At 40.1% G+C, this 24858-nt stretch overlaps 1 protein-coding gene across 1 annotated transcript; it reads left to right on the top strand.

Moving 5' to 3' along the window:
* The first annotated feature begins 8097 nt into the window (after positions 1–8097).
* On the top strand, positions 8098–23528 carry cabp7b (calcium binding protein 7b). The gene is made up of 5 exons (XM_068574120.1): positions 8098–8877; positions 20954–21097; positions 21206–21318; positions 21823–21970; positions 22074–23528. Exons 1-5 carry the CDS (start codon positions 8769–8771, stop codon positions 22199–22201), a joined length of 642 nt encoding a protein of 213 aa, XP_068430221.1. The 5' UTR covers positions 8098–8768; the 3' UTR covers positions 22202–23528.
* The last annotated feature ends 1330 nt before the right edge of the window (positions 23529–24858 follow it).

Genomic DNA, 24858 nt, shown 5'->3' with positions numbered 1-24858 from the left:
CTGACCCCAGTATAAATTAACCATCTGTTCAAAAGCCCTTCCTTTGAGATGTTGCTGAATCATCAAGCTTTCACTCAAAAGTTGATACTTGGCCCAAAAGTGAAAGCTTCCTAAAAAAAAAGTGGATTATCTTGTTGCTGCAGTTGTGATAAAATACATGTCCTCTAACGATGGAAAACAAAGGCTCTGCCACTGCATTAGTCAAGACCATGGATATGTAAGATAAAAACTTTTCTTGCAACACAATTTACTTTTTGACTTTTCTGCGCGCATGTCTTTTAAAAGCCGTCATGATTGAGTTGATCGACTGCGGACCAGAAAACGCTGACATGCCCACGGGATTATCAAACGCATTGCCATCATATTGCCACCAGTAACTTTACAGCAAAGACTGAAGGATGTGCGGAGAAAACAGCTTTATTACTCCTGAGGCAACCGACCCGGAGAACTGTAAAATTGGTCACAGAAAAGGTATTGATCCGGCTTTTCAAAGTGCTGTTGTGACTAGACTCGTAATGTTCCTTTTGCAAACGCTCCCTTTCTGCTCTTTCCCCCCCAATCTACAAGCTAAATGTGATATCACTCTACAGAGTGTGAAAATAAGCTGCAGTTGGATCCAGATTGAATGACAGAGAGTAAAAGTCATGTCTATAACTCTGTGTATGATATTTTTTGGTTTTTATGTAGTTTATTCATCAAAGCCTACTTGAACCGTCAATGACTGAGATTTTCCCAGAAAGATAAAAAGTATCCATAATCAATCCTGACTCATGCAATAGTGAATGGGAATGCCCATCCTCAGTGCAGGGTGACCTTGTCGGAAACAGGAATGGTCCTTACACAGTACCACCGTCTGTAGTGTAACGGGAGACGAGGAGGATGAGCCAGGGCAACCAGCTTGTGCAGACAATGACCGATTGTCTGGGTAATGCTACCATAATGCATTACCACGACATCATTTCCTTTAGTGCAAGACAAGATCCCGGAGAGTTTAGCCTCAAGGTCACGGTTTTGGGCAGAACACGACGTCAGAGAGGAGCTTTGTATGGAGAAGAGGTGAACAAAGGCGTACAATACACAAAGAGATCCATTTGGCTTCACCTTGCTTCCAACAGCATGGATGAAAACGTGCGCTTCTCGACTTCTCCCCACAGCGAGGGATCTCCTTTAACAGAATCCTGACCGCCGAAGATAATTCAAGAGCTACTTGTGAATATTCCTGGGAGTTCAATTCATATTTACAAGAGCGCTGCCGGGAGATTTTTCTCCCGAGAAACAGTGTGTGAAACGCAGAATATACACATGCATCTTCCTGCCGTGAGGCGATGCAGTCATGTGCCAGAGCTCTCTGGCTGGGTCTGGCTGAATGACAGCATATTTAGCGTCATCACCCATCAAGCAACTGTCAGTGCTCTCTGCCTCTCACCATGATTGATGGTCAGCCCCTGGTGTATAGTGAACAGCGAGCCATCCAACCAACGTGTCACTATCCATGGTTAATGACCCGCCTGAGGGCTTCCATGACTGAACAGAGCGAAAAAGTGGTCTGCGTCGAGTATCACGACCAATGCAATTTGAACACACACACATACACACAGCATATGCTAACAAATGGCTAAACAACCTAATGTGGTTATATGATTATCGCTAGGGTTTATCTACATGCGCATAAATTATTTCGGACTTATTTGCACTTTCTAGTTCGATTGAAACTTTTTCTAGCAGCGGTGTGTTCTTGGCATTTTCTCCTGTGATTAGACTGCAGCTCAATTAATCTATCAGGGCGATTCACAGATTTATTTATTCATGTTAAGTGAAAACCATGGAGCGTTGTATATGTGTGAGAGTGTGTGATGAATGAGCACTTAATGCTCTGTCTTGGTGGAGGTCATTAACCGCTGTTGCTCGATGCAGCGCTTTATGAAGATGAACTCCATATTCAGCGACTCAAAGTCCAATAATTGTAGTCCATGTGGTAAAATGTTTATTGATGGAATAATCGGTGCAGTGATTTGCTGTGTGGAACAAAGCCATTGTGCTTCAGCAGAGGTCCACAATAAAAGAAGAGTGACTTTTCCCACAAAGACATACTTCAGTCCGATTGTTACACACAAAACATTTTTACCAGAAAAAAATGGCTCGCAGAAGTCTGTCGTCTAGAAAATGAGCTAAAGTCCTTCATTCCGCTTGGGTAAACCCTGTATTTGTCCCAGAGATACAGAGGAGAAAATACTAAATAGTATCTACATGAATGAGGAGAGGGATAAACACAAATACTGTGAATCTAATAAAAGAGCAAGAGGGAGCTTTTATTCTATTCTCTCCGAGGTGTACGCTTCCCAAGAGACCTTTCTTCCACCAGGACCTTGCTGTCGAACATGAAGATGCCCCTAAAGTGGTTTTCCACCTGTCAAGATGTCTTTGTGTCTGCTCGGGTGGCAGCGGACATGTCCTCCTGATTGCGGGATTAAATGGACACGGGGTGAGGATAGAAATCTAGAAACAGCATCGACACTCTGTCCTCTAGACGGCACAACGGTCGCTGTTTCAGTTGATGTGTGTTTTGTTTCCACCACGCCTTGTGACTCATTAATTTCTGCTCGCCACTAAACTGATGTAATACAACATGCTGATTGGATGTATTCATACACACAACAAGGTCAGAATGCAGCCCGCCAGGTATGACAGACATCTTGTTTACATGAAGAACCATCCAATGAAATCTTTTGGCATGCATAAATCATTTGTAGTCATACTTATAAGGGAAATGGCATCCAGTTCAGACATTGTATTGTACAGAAACTGCTTCCTTGCACCCTTTAGACACGCCGTCACTGGAGAACAGGTAGGTTCATACAATCAGAATGCCATTTTATATGAAAAGAGATTAAACCAAACACTGTGCATTTTGTTAAATAGTCTTCTTTAATTCACATTTAGATACGAACCCACAGACAATTATCAGCCAACTCTATAATTCCTCTCAGCTTGACTCTCGCGCTCAGCATCGGATGACAGACACAGTTAGAGACTAGCTGCTGGTCCGTCATACACACCTCTGCTGTGAGTTAACTGCCTTTGTTGATGATAATTGTCGATGTTATATCATTTGTGGTATGTTTGTAAAACCACACTATTAATTAAATCGCCATGTCATTAAGCCATTGTGACTGAAGGACTGAGGTAAAACACAGACATATTTTTGTAGATATTTGTTGTTGTTTGTAAGAACAAGTCTAGTTTTAGTCGTCTTTTTGTCGGGCTGCTGGAGGGCCTCTAACACGGCCATCAACTAATCATAACTCAGGATTTAGTGGGCGCCCCAGAAGTGGCCAATCAGATTTCTATCCCCCCTTAGTCAGTCCCCAGACATGTCCAATGCAGCCAGAGATATTCAGAGTGACACAGCAATAGATGTCCTCATTATATTTTAATACATCACTTGAATACATGATGATGTAAAAATTCAATAAGCACTTTTAGGTGGTCTTTTGGCCCTCGTTTGATCCTCAGGGTGCAAGAACAAATGAATTACATCGCTATTGGTCCTGAAGATTCATGATGAATATTTCATCAGGATGCCAGGGAATTCTCAGCATTGCCGCACATGACAAAGCATGCCATCTGCCTCAGCAACAGGTAATTCAAGGAATCCATCATCATCTGTAGACACATGCGTGAAGAGAGAATGATACAGCAACACTGCGAACAGCCTGCAGGCAATACGAAAGCTCTGGTTGTCTGTTCTCTAAAAAAACAACAATACATTTACTTACTGAGCTCGGTTTGTTCCCGTCTGGCCCGACGTCTTCCAGGATCAAGTATTAACAGCAATGAATAATACATCCACATCCTGCATTTTCTCGTCACATTTAAATGGACTTTTTGTTTTCAGCACGATGACATCATAACCATCCTCAAACAGACGGGTTCATTAAAGCCTTGCTTCACGTATACACCGGCGTGTGGTGCGGTCTGACCAGACCAAGGACAAATTAGTGTCAGGGAAGTTGACAGAGCCAGAGCAGGTGCTCTTGGTGAATGTGAATTGCGATAATGCATTTTTCTATGAAATATTCACAAATCACTGTGCAATGCATTGTGTTGCACCCCAGTGTCTAATTGCCAATTACACCTGCAGCTCATAGATCTCGATGGGGAAAGCGATAATGATTTCAACAATGTAACAGAAATTGCTGAGATTCATTTCTTTTAAAAACCACAAAAATAATAAATCTCTTGAAGGAACTGTTTTGAAGGAGAGTTGAAGAAGATAAGTGGAAGAAGGTGACATCAAGAAGAATATTAATAGACAACACCACGGTCATCCCCAGAACATCCATCCTGCTGTATGGTGGGGAAACAAGAAACACACACACACACACACACACACACACACACACACACACACACACACACACGCACACACACACTTTGATGTCAGTACGACCTTTCTATATGTGTGTTAAGGTCTCCTCTGAACCTTACACTCTCTTAATATTTGACGTTTCCACTGTTTCAGTTATTTCACCACAATAGTGCTTTTAATTGAAGTCCTTTGAAAACTTGAATCTCCACAGTGTCAACTCATCAGGTAAACCATGTGAAAATTTATATAATTTAAAAATCAAATATTTATGTTGAATCGTAGAGAGTAGAATTTTCTTAACCCATTCACATACATTTGCGAAACAATATTTGCATTGAACAACAAGCACATACTCAAGAATATAACTAGCAAAATTCAAGAGCAAAGATGCTCATTATTCTTTTATTATCTTCATATAGTGACTTTGCATTTCCTCTGCCTATACCCGTCTATGACATCTGCATCTGCTGCTTGTTGGGAAACTTCCCTCTTGAGTTTTTTCGTCATTCATATTTGTGAAATGGGGTTCATAAATAAAATTGACTCCACTGACTGGGTGCAAATGTCTCCCAGTAATTATCCAAAGCTTTTTTTGTGCCAAGTCTCTCATAAGCCCTGAGACAGTAACAATTGGTGTCTGACTCTTGAAGTTACAATTCTGATCACATAAATTCTCTGTGGTGAAACCTCTTAGTTTCTGAAACCAGAGCTTCTTTAGTCAATTATAAAAGCAATCAATAATCCCAAATTAATCTTTGACGGTAAATTGTTTTGATGTAGGTGCAATTGATGAGATTCTTGGAACTTCTTTCTGCACTGTTAGTTTTATAGATTGCATTTGCCGTGCGTGGAAAATGCTGTTCAACTTTCTTGATCTGAAATTTGACCTGTGTTTCCATAAGATAAACATGAATCTCATTACGAGTGGAGCGATATCTAACTAGACAAAAAAAAATGGAAACATGCAACCACATATGAATATTAAGTAAATGTGCCGTCTAAGTGACAGGAACGTTGTTGTGTTAACTATTGTATGTTTGAGAGAAGGCCGTCTCACTCTTGACTGTGAGTTGAATTAATTTACTACGAATTGTTGGGTGACTCAAGAAAAATAAAAAACATGGCTGAACGAAGGTCAGCACGAGGTCAGTCAGCCTTCGGATAGTCTTCTCTGACAACTGAAAGCGACTACTCTGCTGTACAATACCTGCAAATTCCTCTGGTCTTCAAAAAACTCTGATTGTTACCATTTAAACACGGCTTTTAGTTAGTCTGGGGGTAGGCTCACGAACTTTAAGGCCAGAAATGAGTCTTATTTTATGTAAATCTTTCTAACATGCGTTATATTCATCTAAGCACAACGTTTAGATTGGCCCAACAGAGACTCTGCTGCCTTCCTGGTCCTTGCTAGTCTGGTGTTAGATTTCTGCTTTTTGTCTGAGCCCTCAGTTACTGAACTAAGTGAAGGAATACGTTCTTTGAATTTAGAGGCGTTTTCCACCTTCCAGCGCTGAATATTTCCATCTTGACTACCTGGATGTCAGCAGCTGCTTTGATGTCTCTTACCAGCCTGCTTTCAGGTCTGTTGCCTCTGCAGACAACCCTCAGCCCTCCCTAGAGGCTTAATTTGACGATGGTAGGATGTAAAGAATGAATGTCAAGACTGAGGTGCTCTCAAAGTAGTGTCAGCCCTCAGGTGAACGACCACTGTGGTTCCTGTTTCACCCCAGGCATTTATACGCCTTTCACTTATAGTTGCAGTGCAGCCCTCAACTGCAATAGACAGGTGACTCTAACGCTCCTCTTTTTTATTGGTAGGTTTGTGTGTGAGGAGTTTGACTGAACTGCTCAAAAAAGCTTCGCCGGCTTCTCCAGAGAATAAGAAACACATTGTTTAGCTGTTAAAAAGGAGTCTGTTTTGTTAGATTTGTAGATTTTTTACATTTTGTCATTTATAAGGAGGTTTTTCCTCAGATAAATGTATCAAATATGTTTCGTGCCGTGTTTGTCTCTGATATTTTATAGTATATTTGTATTTGTAATGTGCCGCAATACATATATTATGTCTTTTTTGGGAGCAGCTAATATTACAGCCTTTGTTATAAAACCACCAGATATCTGTGCTACTATTCACCATGTTTTTCCACAGCTTGAAAGCCTATGTGAAAAATGATTAAAGTCACGAGCCTGAGCCGTCACATATCCATCATGTTGTCTGGGACCGAAGCGAGAACAAAGTCTGTTATTCTGGTTTTAAGTTTTCTTGTGTGAACACAGAGCCAGCAGGAGGCTCAGGTGCAGCAGAAAGAGACGATCCCTTCACATTCCGACGGGAATAGACCTGTCAGTCCTGTCGACGCTTGAAAAACCAACCAGTGGAACCACATGCAGGTCTCTCAGCACACACCCCACTTATCTGGTGTGAACCAGGGTGGAAAGATACGAACGCGGGGCATCATCATCATGCAAGATGCAGGCATTCTCAACGGGTAACGTTTTTGTTTTCCAAAGGGTTTGCTCGAACTAACCTCCATCACATTTTAGTGATTCATGCTGCTGCTTTTGAACAAAAACTGAGGGTGTGTGCTGCTTTGTTTTGGGTTTAAATAAATAAATCATGTGCTGCCTGTAACCCTCCCTGTTTCCAGGGACTGGATTGTTTTTCATGAGTAAATTTAGATGTGCCTTGTATTCCATTGTCAGTTTTAAAAATATATAGACTGTTTATATCCTCCGTAAATCCTCGGCCTTCCACTAGATTCCAAGAAAATGTGTTCATGTTTTCTCAACCTGCCTTCACAAGTGAGTGAAAAGACACATGGTTTTGAGTTATTCATGCAGCGGTCAACTTACTGTCACCTTTTTGGTACTTCCTGGAGTCTTGGCGTTACCTTGTGAGTACCAACAAACCAGCGGAGGCTTCAGGGGGAGCATGTTGTTACCTTTGGGCAGAGCCAGGCCAGCTGTCTCCCTCTGCTTTCAATCTCTGCTAAGCTATGCTAAAACTATGCTAAACTCCACTAAGTGGCTGCTCGCCTGAAGGTTTCATATAAATCAATCAGATTGTATAATGGGATCAATCTCCTCAACTAATTCCAACAAATAAATTATCATCTCCCAAAATGTTGGACTACTTATTGAACTTAATTTGATTGATTTGGCTGCCTTTGGTCTCTGATGGTTGTTCCCTTTGAGCCTCTCCAAATCATAGCTCAGATTTTAATTTTTTACATTTAGCCTCCAGCCGGCTGAGAGCTCAAGAGCCTCACTTGTTGTGACACTTCTTACTTTGTTTGATGAAGCTATGCAACATGCAAGCTTTTATATTTGCCTCAATGTATTCTTGTAATTCAGATTTGTTTTAACGGCCAATCACAATGCAAAAAAATGAAGATAATCCCATTATAATTTGGAGACGGTCAATAGACTGCGCTGTGACGGAGGCAGTGTGCGTGGGTGTGTGCGAGTAAATGTGTGTGCGTGTGTGTGTGTGTGTGTGTGTGTGTGTGTGTGTGTGTGTGTGTGTGTGTGTGTCCGCGCGCGCGCGTGTGCGTGCGTGCGCTTTGTGAGAGCCCAATAAGACTGGAACAGACAGCTGAAGCGAGAGAGAGAGAGAGAGAGAGAGAGAGAGAGAGAGAGAGAGAGAGAGAGAGAGAGAGAGAGAGAGAGAGAGAGAGAGAGAGAGAGAGAGGATCACTGCCTCATGCAGCGTGTCTGAATCAGATGAGAAGGGGGTCACCCAGGAATCCCTCGAAGCTGCTCTTCAGGAAAAAAAATAAATGTGACAGGATTTTGTTTGCACCTTGTTTACCGGATAGTATCAGCTCATCGGGGCTGCCGTTTTCTTGTATCGGTTTTTTTTTTCTTCCTAAGAAGATGCAGTCACGGGGGAGGAAAGTGAAGCAGATTGTGTCGGAAATAGACAGTTTAAAAGAACAAGACGAGTTGTAGGAAATCACCGACAGCGAAAAGGTCGAGTAATTGCCGATTTGTTTGCATAATCTGGTTGTTTTTTTTAACGCAGGAGCTACTCAAGGCAAAGTAGCCTGTTTGACTTCATTTTCACATCAGCGATTAAGTAAAAGTTTTAATTTTATGTATTTTAAGGCGCAAATGGTATTCCGTATTTTGCGCCATAGAATCGGTTACATTGAAACCAAAAGCGACTCACGTTCTTGGTTAAACGCGCAGCTCATTGCGAGGCGATAAGATTAGTCTTATCGGGGGGAAAAGATCTGGAAAACACGAAGAGGGTTGAACTTTGCGCAGAGGGGGGAGCTCCTGTTCCAGTTGCTTGAGATTGTGCTCATCAAAGACAGTAGCAACGGGTCTGTCTCAAAACTCCGGAGAGCTATAGGATATATGAAGCTCGCGACCCAGTTGGTCCTCTCTCGCAGAAATGCCAGTGCGTGCCGTGACCACTAGGTTCATGTACAAGGGACTTTGCACTATTCCAGATGTCCTCACCTACCGGACCCCCGTTATCCTGCCCGAGGATGAGGTGGAAGGTGAGTCTCGCATGCGCTGGTTGTGATGTTGAAGAGTTGTTGCATCGAGATGCAACGTCCACCTGACAAACCAGTTCAGGACCCGGGAGAGCTCCACGCGGTGTGCGCTGCTTCTCCTCATCCACATGTGACATGGACGCTAACATGTGCTTGGAAAAAGAAAAAAATTTAAAAAAAAAAGATCAGCAGTGCAGATTTTTTTCATTATGTTTAAGGTTTAAATGTTTATTCAAATCTAGGATACATAACTGTATATCTACATTTATCTTCGACTGCCTTTCTTTTTGCATATTTTAAAATGTCACATCATCCTCTAATAGTACTAGCAATAAGATAATAACCCTTCTGATTTTCAGCATATGCCAAGTTCTCCACACGTGTCACGTTGCATAAACGTGAACCCATTGTGATATGTCTCCTGGCTGCATGGCACCTGTTACTGATCTGCACTGCATGGATTTCACTTACTGTAAGATGTTTGTGTTTGAGCCAAGAGACAAGTCTTTAGACTCAGACGGACAATGCTTGAAATTTGCACAACAAAAGAGCAGCCTGACATAGAGAAAAGGGCTGGAGGGAAACGTATAACTATAAAAAATAAAGATTGTATTATAATTTCTAGAAAGTCCATCCCATATTAAACTCAGATATGAGATAAGAGATTGATTCATTTTGAGACTTGAATGAAATCCTCTCACCTCTTTCCGGTTTGTATGATGTATTTCGTCTTTGATTAATTAAAAAAAAAAAAAAACATTCATAGGAGAGTGTTGCAATTAGGCCATCTAAAAGATTCATTAGAGCATTATGATCGCTCTTTCAATAGAAGCCGTAGTGCATATGCTGTGAAGAAGGAGGTTTTGTTTTGATCAAATGGTCCTCACAGTGAGAAAGCACATCTGGCAGTGATTTGGAGCAAAGCCTGGCAGACTACAATAAAGAGATAACTCCGATCAGATTTGATATCACCAAGTCTTTTATTCAGAGGGAATTCCATTTCCCTTTCTTTTGTCTGCAGGTTGCCCGCGCCCACAAGTGGCTGCCTGCCCTTCCTTTGAGCCCCTCATTTGACATTGAGAAACCACTATCTGCAATGACGACATAAATTTAATTAAAAGGTTGGCCATGAAAAAGCAAGAATTTAGAGCAACAGTACAATTGAGTGTTGTGTGTTGCATGAGATGCCGCGCGCAGTTGTAGACGACACAGCCTTTCAAGTAACGGAGAAGTCTTTTCATAATGTAGTTTACTGATGGAAAGCTATTAAATATTCAGAACAGAACAGAGACAGACGATTCAACCGTGACTGTATTGACTCAGGGAAGATTCATTGAGCACATAATGCGCCAGCTTCATTTACATGGCCTCGCACCTCGGCAGTGCCCAGGGTGACCAGGACTCTGCCTCATGTCACCAAGCAGCTCCAACCGTGTGTTACAGAGCTCTCCGCTTGTGGCTGTTGAGGGAGGTGTGAGAGTTTCAGATGAACGTCTTCCACTTACAGATGCTCATACAGACTGAATCAGCAACCTCCCACTTACTGACAAGCTGCCCTTGACCGTACAACTGCTCCACCTTCACGCACAGCGTGGGAGCTGCAGTTGTCGGTCTCTGAACAGCACTGCAGTCCGTCCAGTGTTTCTCAGAGGTTTGCAAAACAGCCGATACATGTTGTTTCATCCCCAACATCTTTAATTACTGCAGGGCAGAAGTTCCCTAATTGCTCAACCCATGTAATTACTCTCCCTAATCATATTTATGATTATGATAATATCTTTTTCCCAGTAAGGTGTGCGTATAGCTAGTGTAATTTGGGATCATCTGAGAAATAGATTATTGTAATCACTGTGACTGAACTGCTACACATATATCAAGCTTTAAGAGATGACTACATTAACTGACACTGAGATAAGTGCAGTGATGGTGCACCATTAATGCACTTATTTTATGTACACTTACTACACGTGTGTCCTTATTTTGACTTCAGAATCCAGACCAACCAAATGAAAATTTATTGGACATTAAATACAGACGACTACATTTCTGACAGAAATGTAAGAATCATCTTACGTTGCTTATCATCATGACTTATCTTCTGGTCACTTCAATACATTTTGGTTTATGCTGGTTTATTGTATCTTTTTGAACACCAAACAACGAAAGAACAATGCTACAGAAATGATTCAACTTCTTCAGGCCGTTAATGATATTATCAGACACTTTGATATTTTAGCAACCAGCAACTGCTGCTCTTGAATTCAACTCAAAGTTTCTTTATTGAATGATGAAGTTGAAAACGTTTTCTCTTTAAAATGTATTTCTCGATGGATAACTCAATTTCATTTGACATGTGTCTTGTTGGATTTGTTTGATATATTATATTTATTTAAAATTAAAGAAGAATAGGAAGGAAAAAGAAAGACACTGTTCATCATTTAAAAAAAAAGATGCATTAATTATTTACTGGCACATTTAAAGAGGATTAAATGCAAATAATTTTACAGATTTCATTTTAAATGCATCGATTAATTAAATGTTTACAATTACCCATAATAATTAGTCAGTGGCACGCTCGAGACAAAGATGATCTGAAAATATTTATAATCCAGCCGTCTCTGATCATTAATCTGACGTTGTATGTGGATCACAATTATATCTGCAACATTAACTGTATTTACCATAACTACATTAGACATCGGCTACAATATGTAGATACATCTCTATAAATTGTAGCACACAGGCAGGATTAAATACACACTGAATGGAGTCACTGCTGTGTATACTGAGTGACTTTTAGGGAGGCTGATTAAGTACTCACATCTCTTCGTGAAGAGACGGTTTCCAGGGAATGTTTTTTGAACAGATGGCTGCCCGGGTGGGCCGGTCAGCGGCAACGCTTCCTGCGCTTTCCTTCGCTCTTGTGTCATGTAGTCGTCATAAACCCTGATTCGTATTCAATACATACTGAGCAAGCAACTGTACAAAGGCCTCTGCTTATGGATGGTAGATTATACATAATATCTCATCCAAACCTTTTCATTGTTCAACATATCCATTTCACTTTTATGCGTGTTTACCCATGTGTGAAAGAGTTATACTCACAGAGCATCATTTTGCAAATATGTGGACATTGTGCTGTGCCAAGTGTATCCCCATTTAACGAGCGCAATATGAAAAGCATTGTCCAGAGCCAAGTTCTGCCCATTATGCATGAACTATTACTGAATGGATCTATGATACTTTGACCAACATGCATTGACATTTCTCCATTACCTTGAATAATTACACTGACGAATGTCCATAAAGCATAAAGTATTTAATGTTTTTTGACAGCAGGAGCTGTTTTAGCTGCAGGGCTTGTGGAGCATGTCCTCTACGTCTCTGGTGACGGAGTGTGTTGTGTGTCTAATCGTGTCATTATGTGGAGGCACATATAGTTCATGTGATGTAAGGGTGATCTGTATAAATATTCTGAATGATTAGACTCAATGTAAATTACCATGGTCAGAAATAATTGACATGAACCCATTAAATAAATATATAATAATTATAACAAATGTCCTATTTGAAATAAGATCTTCCCGTGTCAATATTACAAGTACTAAAACACATGTCATAACTTACATTAAGCTGGCAAACACTCAAACTGCACATGTGTTGAAACTGATAAGACTCTCGTTTTATGGCTCAACAGTCATGACTTCCCCGGCAGTTAAACTCTTGGAGGTCTCTTCGCGCTTGTATCACTCCTTGGTGCATCACTGACAGAGGATGTGAACAGTATTTATAGATCACAGCCAGCAGGAGAATCCCCCAGACGTCAGGCATTGTGGCGAAGTGTAGTCTCCCACTTTGTATGCAAAGCTGTCGTCTTTGTGCTTACAAATCGAATGTTTTTTTTGCAGCAACATTGTCAAATTACTTGTAAATGTGTGCTCTGCGTGTGTGTGTTACTGAGTTGCAGCTGTGAGGCCTCTATATCTGTAAACATACTGTCCGCATACAGAGTGATATTTGCCAGGTCAGATATGCAATGACTAGATGTTCTTCACACATACACAGTGATTTTATTTCACAGCAAACTAACAAGCACAAGGTTAAAAAGCAACAGACATGACACGTCCATCTTTGCTTTAGTTTATTGCGACTTCTTCTGTGGTCAATGATAAATAACTGGTCAATGATGAATGACCGGTCAATGAGAAATGACTGGTCATTGCGGTTGTCACCTTCGTAGTTACAAACAACGTAATTTACCACTGTTACAAGATGTGCTTTATGAGTGTCCTTACGCTCCCCCGTTCCTGTCTGTTGACTTCATCCTACTAAATTGGGATGCACTTGGAAAGAAAGCAAGTGTTACGCTATGAAAACCTGGACAAAAAATATAATCTGCCACTGTTGTCTTTCAGTAAAACTGAGAGATTAGAAGAGCCGCAGGTCAAGTTCCCCACAAGGTTTCAATCTGAGGCTGCAGCATATACAATAACCTGACAAAGTCATTGGGCTAATTTCACATAGCTGCACCTCCGTCTTTTTAGAAAACACCGTTAAAAAGAGTGTTAATCAGCCTGTTTCCTTGGTTTTAACGTTAACATTGTTTTATTATATCATCAGGATTGTATCTGATGACATCTGTTCTCAGACAACAGCGTTCTTTGAACTACACACCTGGTTGTGACACTATCGTGGCAATAAATCCACACGCTGTCACGGCTGGTAATAAAGTCAAGCTCTGGCTGTTAGTAATTATTTAATTCCCCACAAATGAACACGTAACATAATTTCACCTCAGCCTGCGGAAAGCTGCAGGTAGTGGAAGTATTTAATGTTTTTTTGACAGCAGGAGCCGCTTTAGCTGCAGGGCTCGTGGGGCATGTCGTCTCTGGTGACGGCGTGTTGTATGTAAATGTAATGATGTGAAGGTGCAGTAAATCCAAGAGGAGGTGTTAATGTGTGGGACCTGGGATGATGCTGTGTTTGATCTTTTTTATTGTGTGTCTGTGTTGTAATAAGACGCTGCACAGGTGCAACACAGTGCTCTTTGGTGTATCATGTCTTGTCGCATCGTGAGTCATCATATTGTATTTTTGACTAATTCAGTTCACGCAGACTGTGTTTACCCAGTGTGACCCCTCTGACATTTGTGTGGTTATTTTGTAAAATACCTTTGCTTGTGCTGATTAAATCAGGTGTGTATAAATGAGGAAATTAGTACAGTGTTTAGCATCCATACAAGTTGAATCCTATCACGCTACTGTAGTTACCTAATTAAAAATCTAGTAGCATACAAATCTAAATAAATTCCTCTTTGACTATTATTGATGTGAGCTTTTTGCTTTTGCACTTTTTGGTTTATAGTCAGCCAGAAACATCAGTTGGATTTTTAAGATAATCGTGTTGATAACAGTTGCTGCACAAATTAGTAGTATTTTCACAGCCCTTATATTCATTTGTACATTTGCGGTCCTCTGACATTATTGGTATGATGTGTCGACCTATTTTTGTTCTCCATTAGGGCCCTCTGAGCTGTACAGCACTTTTATTTTTGTAGCCTCTGGTAAACAAAAATCCCCTCCAATAACAGGACGAAGGATGTCCTGGGTGTCATCATATCGTTATTATTGTAACCACCCGAGACGGGCGCTATCTTAATGAAAAGAGGCTGATTCATCTCCCGGTGATGATTCTTTTTTATCCTCTAAACATTCTTCTGTAACTACCTCAATGAGTTTTCTTTTAATAAGAAAAAACACTTCATTTAAGGAACAGATGTGACGCCCCGGCCCTCTGTCCTGGTTGTGCAGGCCGAGCTCAACAGGCAGTTGGCTGACATGGGAGGGCCGTTAGCTCCATTACGCCCACTCGGGCCTTCCGGGCTCTAAAAGCCCGGTACATGTGCTCACCGTCTGTCTCACTCGCTCCCGCAGACGCCCACCCTGCATCACCTTCAACAGCTTCACAGCTCATACGCCACAAACCCGTGCGCCGCTTTCAATCGCTGACGTTGCTGATCTACACACTCCTCTCGTGTGAGTGAACCTTAGGATGATTCATTATGTTTGGTTTTAAGCATAACATTCAGTGGACTCCCTCCTTGTCACATTACCTGAGTTTGTGACACACACAACCCCACCGTTTTTGTATTTTTAGAGGATCAGGGTGTAGGATTTTAGGGTGTGTAATGGCAGAAATGGAATAAGAAAAAATAAGATAAGATATTCCTTTATTAGTCCCACACTGGGGAAATTGCAGGATCACAGCAGCAGACACAAGCGCACACAATAGACACAAAGCAGTTTTATTCATTATTATGTATCCATAATATCCATTCATTATTAGGTTTCCATTAGTGAATAATCACCTGAAGCTAAGAATTGTTACGTTTTCATTAGCCCTTAATATTGACCCTGTTTCTACAGTAGCTCAGAATGGACAAACCAAACACTGGCTCGAGAGACGGCCTTTCATGTTTGTTTGTTTTTTGACATTACCCAAAGGTCACTGTAGGTTTTCTACACAGGGAGGAGCAGAGTGGAAATCATTTAGTTTCAATAAATCTGCAACCTCGCCGCTAGATCCCATTAAATCCTAAACACTGCTCACTAAAAAGGAGAATGTTTGTTTGGGCAAGTGGTGTTTGTAATATTTCTTCACCTCTAGACTGCTAGTGAAAAATATTCCTGATTTAAGAATCTATTCAATTGTTTTATTTACATCCTCTTTCATCACAGCAACGGGCAACATCATCTTGGATTGACCCAAAATATCCTGTTATTAGTGATGATGCATGAATCTCCCCTTTCCCGTGTGAACCGATGTTCAGTTTTTTAATGTGACGAGACAAAGAAAATACAGTAGCTCATCTGGATTAGAAACAACTGTATTGAGATCTGATATGAGCTTCATGATGTGGTGCCGGTTATAAGACCAAACCTATTGTGAATAGTGTTGTGAGTTAAGTCCATGCATGCGCACACAGCAACTTTGGCGACTGGAGACTGCCTGTTGTTATTCTCTTCTCTTCAGTTCCTGCGGAGCAAAGAGACCTCTTCATCTACCTCCTGCTGTATTAACTCTATTACTGTTTCCTGAGCAATGTCCTCATCGTTACTGAGGGTGAAGAGGGATCTTTGCAGAGAACTGGACAATCACTGTCGGGCTTCTTTCCTCAAGGATAACCTCAAGGATAACTGTGTTCCTGGTTATAAAGACAACACTTGTTTCCCCTGAACCTCACACATTAATGCAAAGGATCGATGCACACCAGCTCTGCTTCATGTATTTTCTGTCCAGTTACCGGTTCTAGCAAATTCACAGAACCTTCTGGTTCCACCGAAACTGACCGTTTGGCAAGTGACCGATTAGGCAGAAAAACAGAGGAGCTCTTTTTAGAAACAATTTCAAAAACTTTGATGAATCCGGAGATATGTTTTGAGACGTTGTAATTGTCTCTGCCCAGGAGGTTGTTATGTCTTCGGTTTAGTTTGGTGGTTTGTTTGTGTTGTTTTTTGTCTATTTGTCAGAAGCATTACAGAAAAAGGAACTAGCCCAATTTATATTAAACGTTGTGGAAGGTTGAAGCATGAGCCAAGGAAGAACTCATCACATTTTCAAGCTGATACAAATCACAGGGTGGACCGCCGCATTATTTTTCACTGATGGAAACGGCCTTGACGAAGGTCTGCGCTCTCCAAGTGCCCGTCCAGATTAACATTTTAAAGTCCATTCAAAAGAAAAGTCACATCCTTGATAAACACACCAGTATAAATAGTCACAATGAGGAATATCACTTTGCAGTCTTGAAACACATCCTCTCAGAAAGGGACATCAAATGTAACATCAAACAGAATGTGATGAAAAATATTGCTAACTACAATGTACCATTAAGTAAATATTTCTGTTCTGTTTAGTCACAGTTAAATATTTTACCGTTACTGCATGATGAGCATTTTACTCTGTATCCTCGGGGGTATCTTTTAATTACAACATGGCCACTGAAACACTTACATTATTTTTTTTACCCCCTTTGAAATTCAAATGAAAGGTTTAGGATATCAAAGTGATGCACAACAGTGTCATCTCACCAAATGCCGTGTTGGTTTCCCACACTCTTCTTCTGGCGTAAAGCCTTTTTTTTGGATTTTCCCAATTATTTAGGTGAGCGAGCTTCAATGGCCTTTCTGCTGTTGCCAGCGGCAGCGGCATGCTGCCAGTGTGCAGCAGAGGGCTTCTTGGCATCAACCCTTGTCATGGACCATTTTCATGGATGTTTTTAGCTGCACCAACAACCAGCATGCATCACTCTGCTCGTCGGTCAAAAAGGTCAATAAGATCTGTTGGTCCTCATGTTCTGTTTTAGCTCACTTGGAAGGTCAGCAGACTTTTAAGCTCCGGGTTTAGATCTCACGGTTGGCAAACGTGTCTCTTTGATGTTTGGAACACATAAATTCAAGCGTATCACAAATTGTATAGCAGCTCCTAAAAGTTTCAGAGGGCTTAAGTCCTTTCGTGGGAAGTCTGGGATTGAGCCAAGAAGTAATCTGTGAGCTGAGACGGATGAGGAGAACACCTGCTTTAATAAGATGACGAGTGAAAGACAAAGGTGGAAATCAGGTCAAAGACGCTAAAACAAACCGCTCTACATTGCAGAATAAACCAACATCAAACAGCCGGTTTGCTCTTCAGGAAACAATCAGCATCATGATTGCTTGGCAGCTGTTGATCTAACCTGCCATGAAATTGTCAGTCAATATTTCATTTTGTAGTGGCATGGCAAAATCTGTATTAAAAAAATGTTGTGTGGGAAAACTCAAAAGGCAGTTTGTTGTAATATCAATCTTTGCCCTTTGCTTTTGGCCTCGAGTGTCCCAACACTTGTAACACAGAATACACTGGATTACATAGAAGATATTACTGTGCCACAAAGAAAAAAAAGGATATTTCCTCTGTGCACCCTTTAATACTTTGTAAGATGATGCATCACCTGTCAAAGAAATAAGAAATTCACATTACCAGATAAAATATATATATATTTGCTCATTTTGACAAAGGTTGCTACATTCTGCCGATTTACACACTGCAAGTTTGTTGTACCCAAAGTCAACAGTGAGTACACATGTTGCAAGCTTCACACGATCTCCCTCGAAAGAATCACAGCTAAGTCTGCTACTTGTCAGATTTGTTATTTTTACACAAACTGAGTGTTTGTGATGTTTACGTCCATGTCCATGACCCCTCTAACACATCTACCAAAGTATTTGTTTCCTATTTTTTTATTCTGGAAGAGCATATTTGTCAGAGTGGACACACCCGTGGCCATGTTTTTACCCTTGACTCGACTCATTGATGACGTATTTAGTTTGACTCAGTGTTACAGTCAAAGCCATTAGCTCAAAGAAAGACACTCTAATATTTTGTGACAAATTGGTCATAAAATATTCAAGTCACTGACACTATTTTACTGCATTTTTACAACCAACTTATTGTCACTGACTTGAGCAATTTCTTATTTCACACCAACATTAATGATTTACCTAATATTGTAAAACAAGTTGGTACTAAGTGAATCATCTAAAACGGTTCTCCTCCTACCAGCAGAATGAACCCTAACAGGTTTGCTCAAACAGACCTTGGTTACTAGCTGCTGCTGGGGAAATGATGAATTAATAAAAAATAAAATAAAGTACAAGGACTTTCCTGGTTTGGGCCTGACTTCAGATAACCAGGCTGTTCAGACTCAAGGACTCAGAGCAACGTCTGTTGGATGTGTTCAGCAACGCAACATGTTTATCAGTTACCAGTTTCTGTCAGTTTCAGTTCAATAATTGGTGGTTCTGTCGTATCACATGTATACTCTTTGTATATGCACTGTATCTATGTCTAAATGCATCTGTGTTGTGCTTGTATGTTTGCAGGCATGTGCAATATGGTCTACTATTGTCACTAAAGATTTACTAACTATGACATGCACGAGTCGGACATGATAATCTCAGATGAATAATAACCTTTGTGTAGCTTTTAGTGATCAGTTTTTGTTGACACTGTGTCAGGGATGTTATTCAAAGGTTGCACCATATGGTGTTCACATTATGCGTCGAGCTTCTGCATTGCAGTAGAAATTATCTTCAAAATATGGGCCGATGGGAAGTGAAGATTTCTATATTGCCTCTCTAAATTCTTGGAAGATAAATGTATATAAATATAAACTATAATGTCCTATGTTAAAATCAAACAACATTTTTAAATATGTAAGTAAGCTAAAATACTGTGATGGAGAAGGGTGAATGATAAAGAGAGAACGTTTTGTAATAATTGTATATGGAATGTAAGTCCTCCTTTTCAGAGAAGCAGAGACATAGTTTATCCCGAGTGGATTCATCTGTACATTTGTTGTTGCTTTTTAAATATTCCTTTCTTATGGAGTGAAACATCAGTAGTCCAGCCACTGCTCAGCTGGCTCGGTGAATTCATTATTTGTCTGTGGCGCCAGGGGTTGTGACATTGACTCTAGGTTGGTGCTGAAGGAAGATTAAAAAAAAACTCTAACCGCACTGCTCGCTGTAATTTAGACAAATATGTTGTGTCAGATAGGTCAAGGTTTGGTCGAGACAGTGTCCTTTTTTCAGAAAGACCTCATCGACTGCGCCAAAGACAAAAATACATACTACAACAGTTCTATCGACCCACAAGGTTAAAGTCTGCCACTTTGGGTTCACTGTAAACTGCAGTTTCTCAGCCATTCATGTATACAAGATGGATGATAGGGTCTTCTCCACTTGTGGGCTTGAAAACAAATCACAGGTGGTGCTTTCCCAATCACTTACTTGCATGCAAATTAGTGTCCTCCATGGTAGAAGCAGTCAGTTTCATACAAGCTCTTGCAGCAGTAAAACTGAATGTAGTGGTGAGTTTATGTTTGATGACATAATCTGACTGTGCCTCGTCCCATTGTCAATTATGTTGATGACCATGTTCATGTCCTTGTTCTTCTCCGCACTTTTCCTTTTCTGTTTCAAGTATATCAGTCTTGCGTTGGACATGAACATGCCAGCTTGTACATTGTTCATGTATGATTTAGATGTAGGTATAATTTCAAAACCTCAACATGCAATTCTCTTAATTGTATGTCGTGTTGCGTTTAATGACATGCAACTGAGCAAGCGTTGAATATAAATTGTATATATGAGGATCTACATCAAAAAGAGCCACAGAGGTCCGGTGCCTTTCATGTGCAACTGCCCCTTTTACCACTTCAAACAGAATACTGTGATGCAGGGTGAGGATGGCAATGTTTATGGATTATTCACCAAAACTTGTAGGTAATTATAAACATGTGAACCTGCTTGCTGCTTTCTTTCACAACCAATTGCGCTTTGGCCATTGTAACAGGTGTGGGCTGTGAATGTATCTGATAGTATACATCTATAACTAACAAGGACTTTGCATCATTATGATCTCAACCGAAATATATTTTATAATATAACAGGTCAGGTCACAAAATAGAAGTAGCAGGCCACTCAGAGAGAACAGACCAAGGCCAAGACTATCTTGAATGGGTTCTTCCTTGGCCTGAGCTACATCCTTCCTCCAAGTTTCATGAAAATGGGGCCAGTCGCTTTTCTGTGATCCTGCTGACAAACTGACAAACAAACCCCAAACCAAACCTAAAAAACATTCTTAATAAACTCTTAATATATTCATTCTATTTATGCAACGTAGGAAAATACTACTTCGCTGTTGCCGAGCTGCACTTTCCACTTTATATATATTTAGTATCTCATCACGGTGCTGAAACATTCAACTACAGTCATTTGTCTGAAACAGGGATTATACTTTTTGAGCTTTGACTTTGAGTGTAACTGCCTGGGATTCTTAACTCAACACAATGTCTAACTGCTTTAAGGGATCATACACTCTCACTACAAACATTGCGTACATACATCCTACAAACTACATTCTCATCTGAGCCAGCATGCTGTTGCTCACAGTGGGAAATTATGATAAATCCATATTAACGTGCCATGGCTCCTTTCTCTCCGCTCTTAATGTAATTTCTGCCCTCCGCTCCCAACAGAGATCCGTGAGGCTTTCAAAGTATTTGACCGTGATGGGAATGGCTTCATCTCAAAGCAGGAATTGGGGACGGCCATGCGCTCACTGGGCTACATGCCCAATGAGGTGGAGCTGGAGGTCATCATCCAAAGACTTGACATAGATGGTATGTCTCTCTCTCTCTCTGTCTGTCAGCAAGTTCAAAAGACTGTTGCATATAATCCAACATATGAGCTGTACAGTGACAGGTTTGTGTTTCTGTCTGTTTCATCAGGTGACGGTCAAGTCGGCTTTGATGAATTTGTCACATTGCTTGGTCCTAAACTCTCTGCTGCTGGAATGCCTGATAAGTTCCACGGAGCCGACTTCGATTCAGTGTTTTGGAAGGTATATGTTGACATAAGTATCTGCAATCGAGTCTAGATCTTTTCTTTTATCAGTGTCCTTTAATCAATTCTCTTTCCTCTTTTAAGTAAGTTTCCCTTCTGGCACTTCTGTTGTTACGTGATGCAGAGCGATCTGTTTCAGTTAACGAACGATGAAGAAATTATAAATGTGAAAATCAAGTCATTTAAACAACTAATACATTATTATCACATTATAATATTCCCATGTGCTTCTCTGACTTTTCTCATTAACTCATTTCCAAATGGCCTTGCCATAGTATAACCCTCTGATAGTTACAGTGCGTCACTTGAAGTAATATATGCACATATGCATTTCCTTGCATTTGATTGCATAATGAAGTAGATTAGTTCACCATGAGCGACCCTGTCTAACCACTATTTATTTATTGATGTCCTACAGCTTATTTGCGTCACTGAGGGGCTTTGAAATAGGACTTTTTCCTCTGCTAATTACACCTTTCTTGGTGTTTTACGTCCCCCCCAGTGTGACATGCAGAAACTGACTGTAGATGAGCTTAAGAGACTTCTTTACGACACTTTCCGTGACCACCTCACCATGAAAGACATTGAGCACATCATCATGACTGAGGAGAACCACCTGAACAGTCCAGAGTCCCATGTGGACATTGACAGTATGTCACATGCATATTTATTTTTTCACACATTGTTCAGACATTTTTAAAGCTCCGGTGAGACACTTAGATGTGCTAATATCTCTTCTAAATCTTTCCACAGCGAGCCCAACTCAACAGGAAAAACACACATGTGTGCGTAAAAGCCTGATTTGTGCCTTCGCCATTGCATTCATCATCAGCGTTATGCTCATTGCAGCAAATCAAATGCTGCGCAGGGGCATGAAATAAATGCAACACCAGCTGGTTACAAAGAGATTTAAAGAAGGACGATGGAAATTTAAACATTAACCAAAAAAAAAAGCTGTTTTTGGTTTTGCTCAATGTTTCCATCACCCACGACTATTCTGTCACTACTTCTCTCTATAAGGGACAACATGATGTCACACAGTGGCTTTGTATGACCACAAATAAAAGCATAAAGGTAAAAATAGAACGAAAAACATTTCAAGGGCTGATTAGTATTCAATAGAAGAATATATCATAATTAAAAGGAATTGGATTGGAAAGCAGACTGTAAAAGTATGTGCTGTAGTAGGATAATAGCTGTGCTGTATCTAATATATCAAAACATATTACTGTTGTTGACTATAACTCTACCATTTAGAGTGCACCCAATAATGATGAATAACTGATGATAGTAATAAAGCAATACAAACAAGTTGATGGGCTGCATATTAAGTAGCTTTTAATCACTGACAAAAACATAACAATAGATGACTGGTTCCTGCAAAATCTGTGTCTTTTAAGTCAACATCTGTGTCTAAACTTTTCAGTCCTGTAGTCCAACTCACAACCAATTTAACATACTTTGCTGACCCCACATCATCTGTAGTCTAAACCTTAACAAAAGAGTAGCCTGACTAATGCGAAACACACATCTGTTAAATTGAGTAGTTAAAGTATTCTGCAACATATTAGCCATGCTAGCTGTGTGGCTCTGATGATAGCAATATCTGTCAGTCAGTTCATCACATTGACCCAAACTGAAATACTTTACAGTTGCATTGAATGCTACAGCATTTTGAACAGATGCTCATTATTCCCAGAGAATGAATTGTACTGACTGCAGTGAGCCCCTGAATGTTCCTGCAACGCCAGCGGTCGATCAACGCATTCACTCTTTCTGTGAAATATCTCACTATCTACTCAATGAATTGGCTCAAAGTGTGGCCCAGACATCAAGGGTTCCCTAAGTAACCCCAATTACTTTGGTGATCGTCTGATTTGTTCCTTTAGCGCCACCTTGACGTTGACGTCTGTGGTTTGGAGTGAATTGCCTCTGGAGGAATTGGCGTAACTTTGGGGATTCCCTGAAATCAACAATCAAATTGACCTCAGCTGTAATCTGTGCTTGGTGCTACTTGGCAAATGTTAGCATGCTAGCTCACTCAACTTGCATGGAAAACATGGTAAACATTATATCTAATAAACATAAGTATTATTGTCATTGTTGGTGTACTGCCATGCTGACTTTAGCATTTAGCTCTTAGCACTGCTATGCCTCACTGAGCTGCTAGCGTGCTGTAGACTCTTTGTCTTGTGAAGACATCAAACAGCTTCAGGACAACACGCAGACAGTGTCATGAAATCATGATAAGTTGGTCAGGTGCACTGCTTTGTTATTTTCATAAGTTGCTATAAAAAAAACGGTTTAATATTCTGTGGGGGATATATAGCTCACCTTAAAATGAAGTAAAGGTGGTCCAGCACGGACCAAAGGCATATAATTTAAAAACAAAGACATGAATAATATATGAACAATAAAAGTCAATGTCCCAAAGTTTACCATTTTCCAAACCATTAAAATGAGAGCCCAACAATTGGAATAAACTGGTGAAAAAGCACAGGAACACGCTGGACAGTTCGGCGAAAGAATGAAAAAGAAAAGGTGACAACCTATGATCCTCAAACCCATGTTGTGCACTCAAGTAAGTTGAGCCCACGGGCCATTTCTCAAGATGTCGTCTTTTATTTTCATGAATTGGTTTGTTTTGAAGCTCCGATTGAGCCTTGACCAAAAATGTAGGTTTAATAATTAAACTGAAGTGAACAATAAAGTCAAAATGTAAAGCAGAACACATATGGAGATCACAAAATCCCTCAAACAAATATCAGGCAACATTTTGCGCATCGGTATTCATTAAAAAAACAGACTTCAAGACAAGTGATGATCACACAACTTAAAATACATGTAAAAAATAATGCATAACACATGCATTGAGGCACCAAAATGAGTCACAATAAATAATCATAGAGACACAAGGCAAGACACAGATCTGCTGTATGACCTGAGTTACCAGCTGAGTTTAAAGTCAGCCATGACAAGTTTAGAGCTTCGAGAAAACTGAATGATATTTAAAGAAAATTTAAATTAAGGATATTAATTTCACACGAAACACACTTGCATGTACATTAAAGTAGAAATATGTGTGTTATATGTGTGTAAGATCAAATTTTGAACGCTAGTGTATGTATTCAAATAATTATGCAATTTGTATAGTGATTGTTAATAATAAAAAAGCAGAATTTGACATTTTCCTGTATATGTCGATTTTTGTGGACGTGCAGACAATATCAAAAATCGAAATACTTTGAAGTATGCTGTGAACAATAATTTAACATATCATGAAAGATGTTGTTTTCTGGCTTTCACATGACCACCAAACAACATTGTGTTTAAAGTATAACATGATTATATTTTCTTACTTGGAAAAGTGATACATTAAGTCTGTGTTTTTATTATGAATGTAAGCATAATGTTTTGTATACAAACAATACAAAAATTGTACAAAAGAATATCAGGTTTCTGATATAATTTCCAGGTTGACTGGACATTCAGATAGAAGTTATTGTGTGTATTAATGCCATGCACTTACTTTCTTTCA

Source organism: Clinocottus analis, unplaced genomic scaffold, assembly GCF_023055335.1.
Source record: "Clinocottus analis isolate CAN_PGR_092001 unplaced genomic scaffold, fCliAna1.0.p SCAF_13, whole genome shotgun sequence".
In the NCBI taxonomy this organism is placed as follows: domain Eukaryota; kingdom Metazoa; phylum Chordata; class Actinopteri; order Perciformes; family Cottidae; genus Clinocottus; species Clinocottus analis.
This window is presented reverse-complemented; position numbering and strand designations above follow the sequence as displayed.

Coding starts and splice junctions, on each gene's coding strand:
- cabp7b (XM_068574120.1), top strand. CDS start 8,769: ATGCCAGTGCGTGCCGTGACCACTAGGTTCATGTACAAGGGACTTTGC. Junction 8,878..20,953: donor GCCCGAGGATGAGGTGGAAG/GTGAGTCTCGCA, acceptor CGCTCCCAACAG/AGATCCGTGAGGCTTTCAAA. Junction 21,971..22,073: donor GTCCCATGTGGACATTGACA/GTATGTCACATG, acceptor ATCTTTCCACAG/CGAGCCCAACTCAACAGGAA.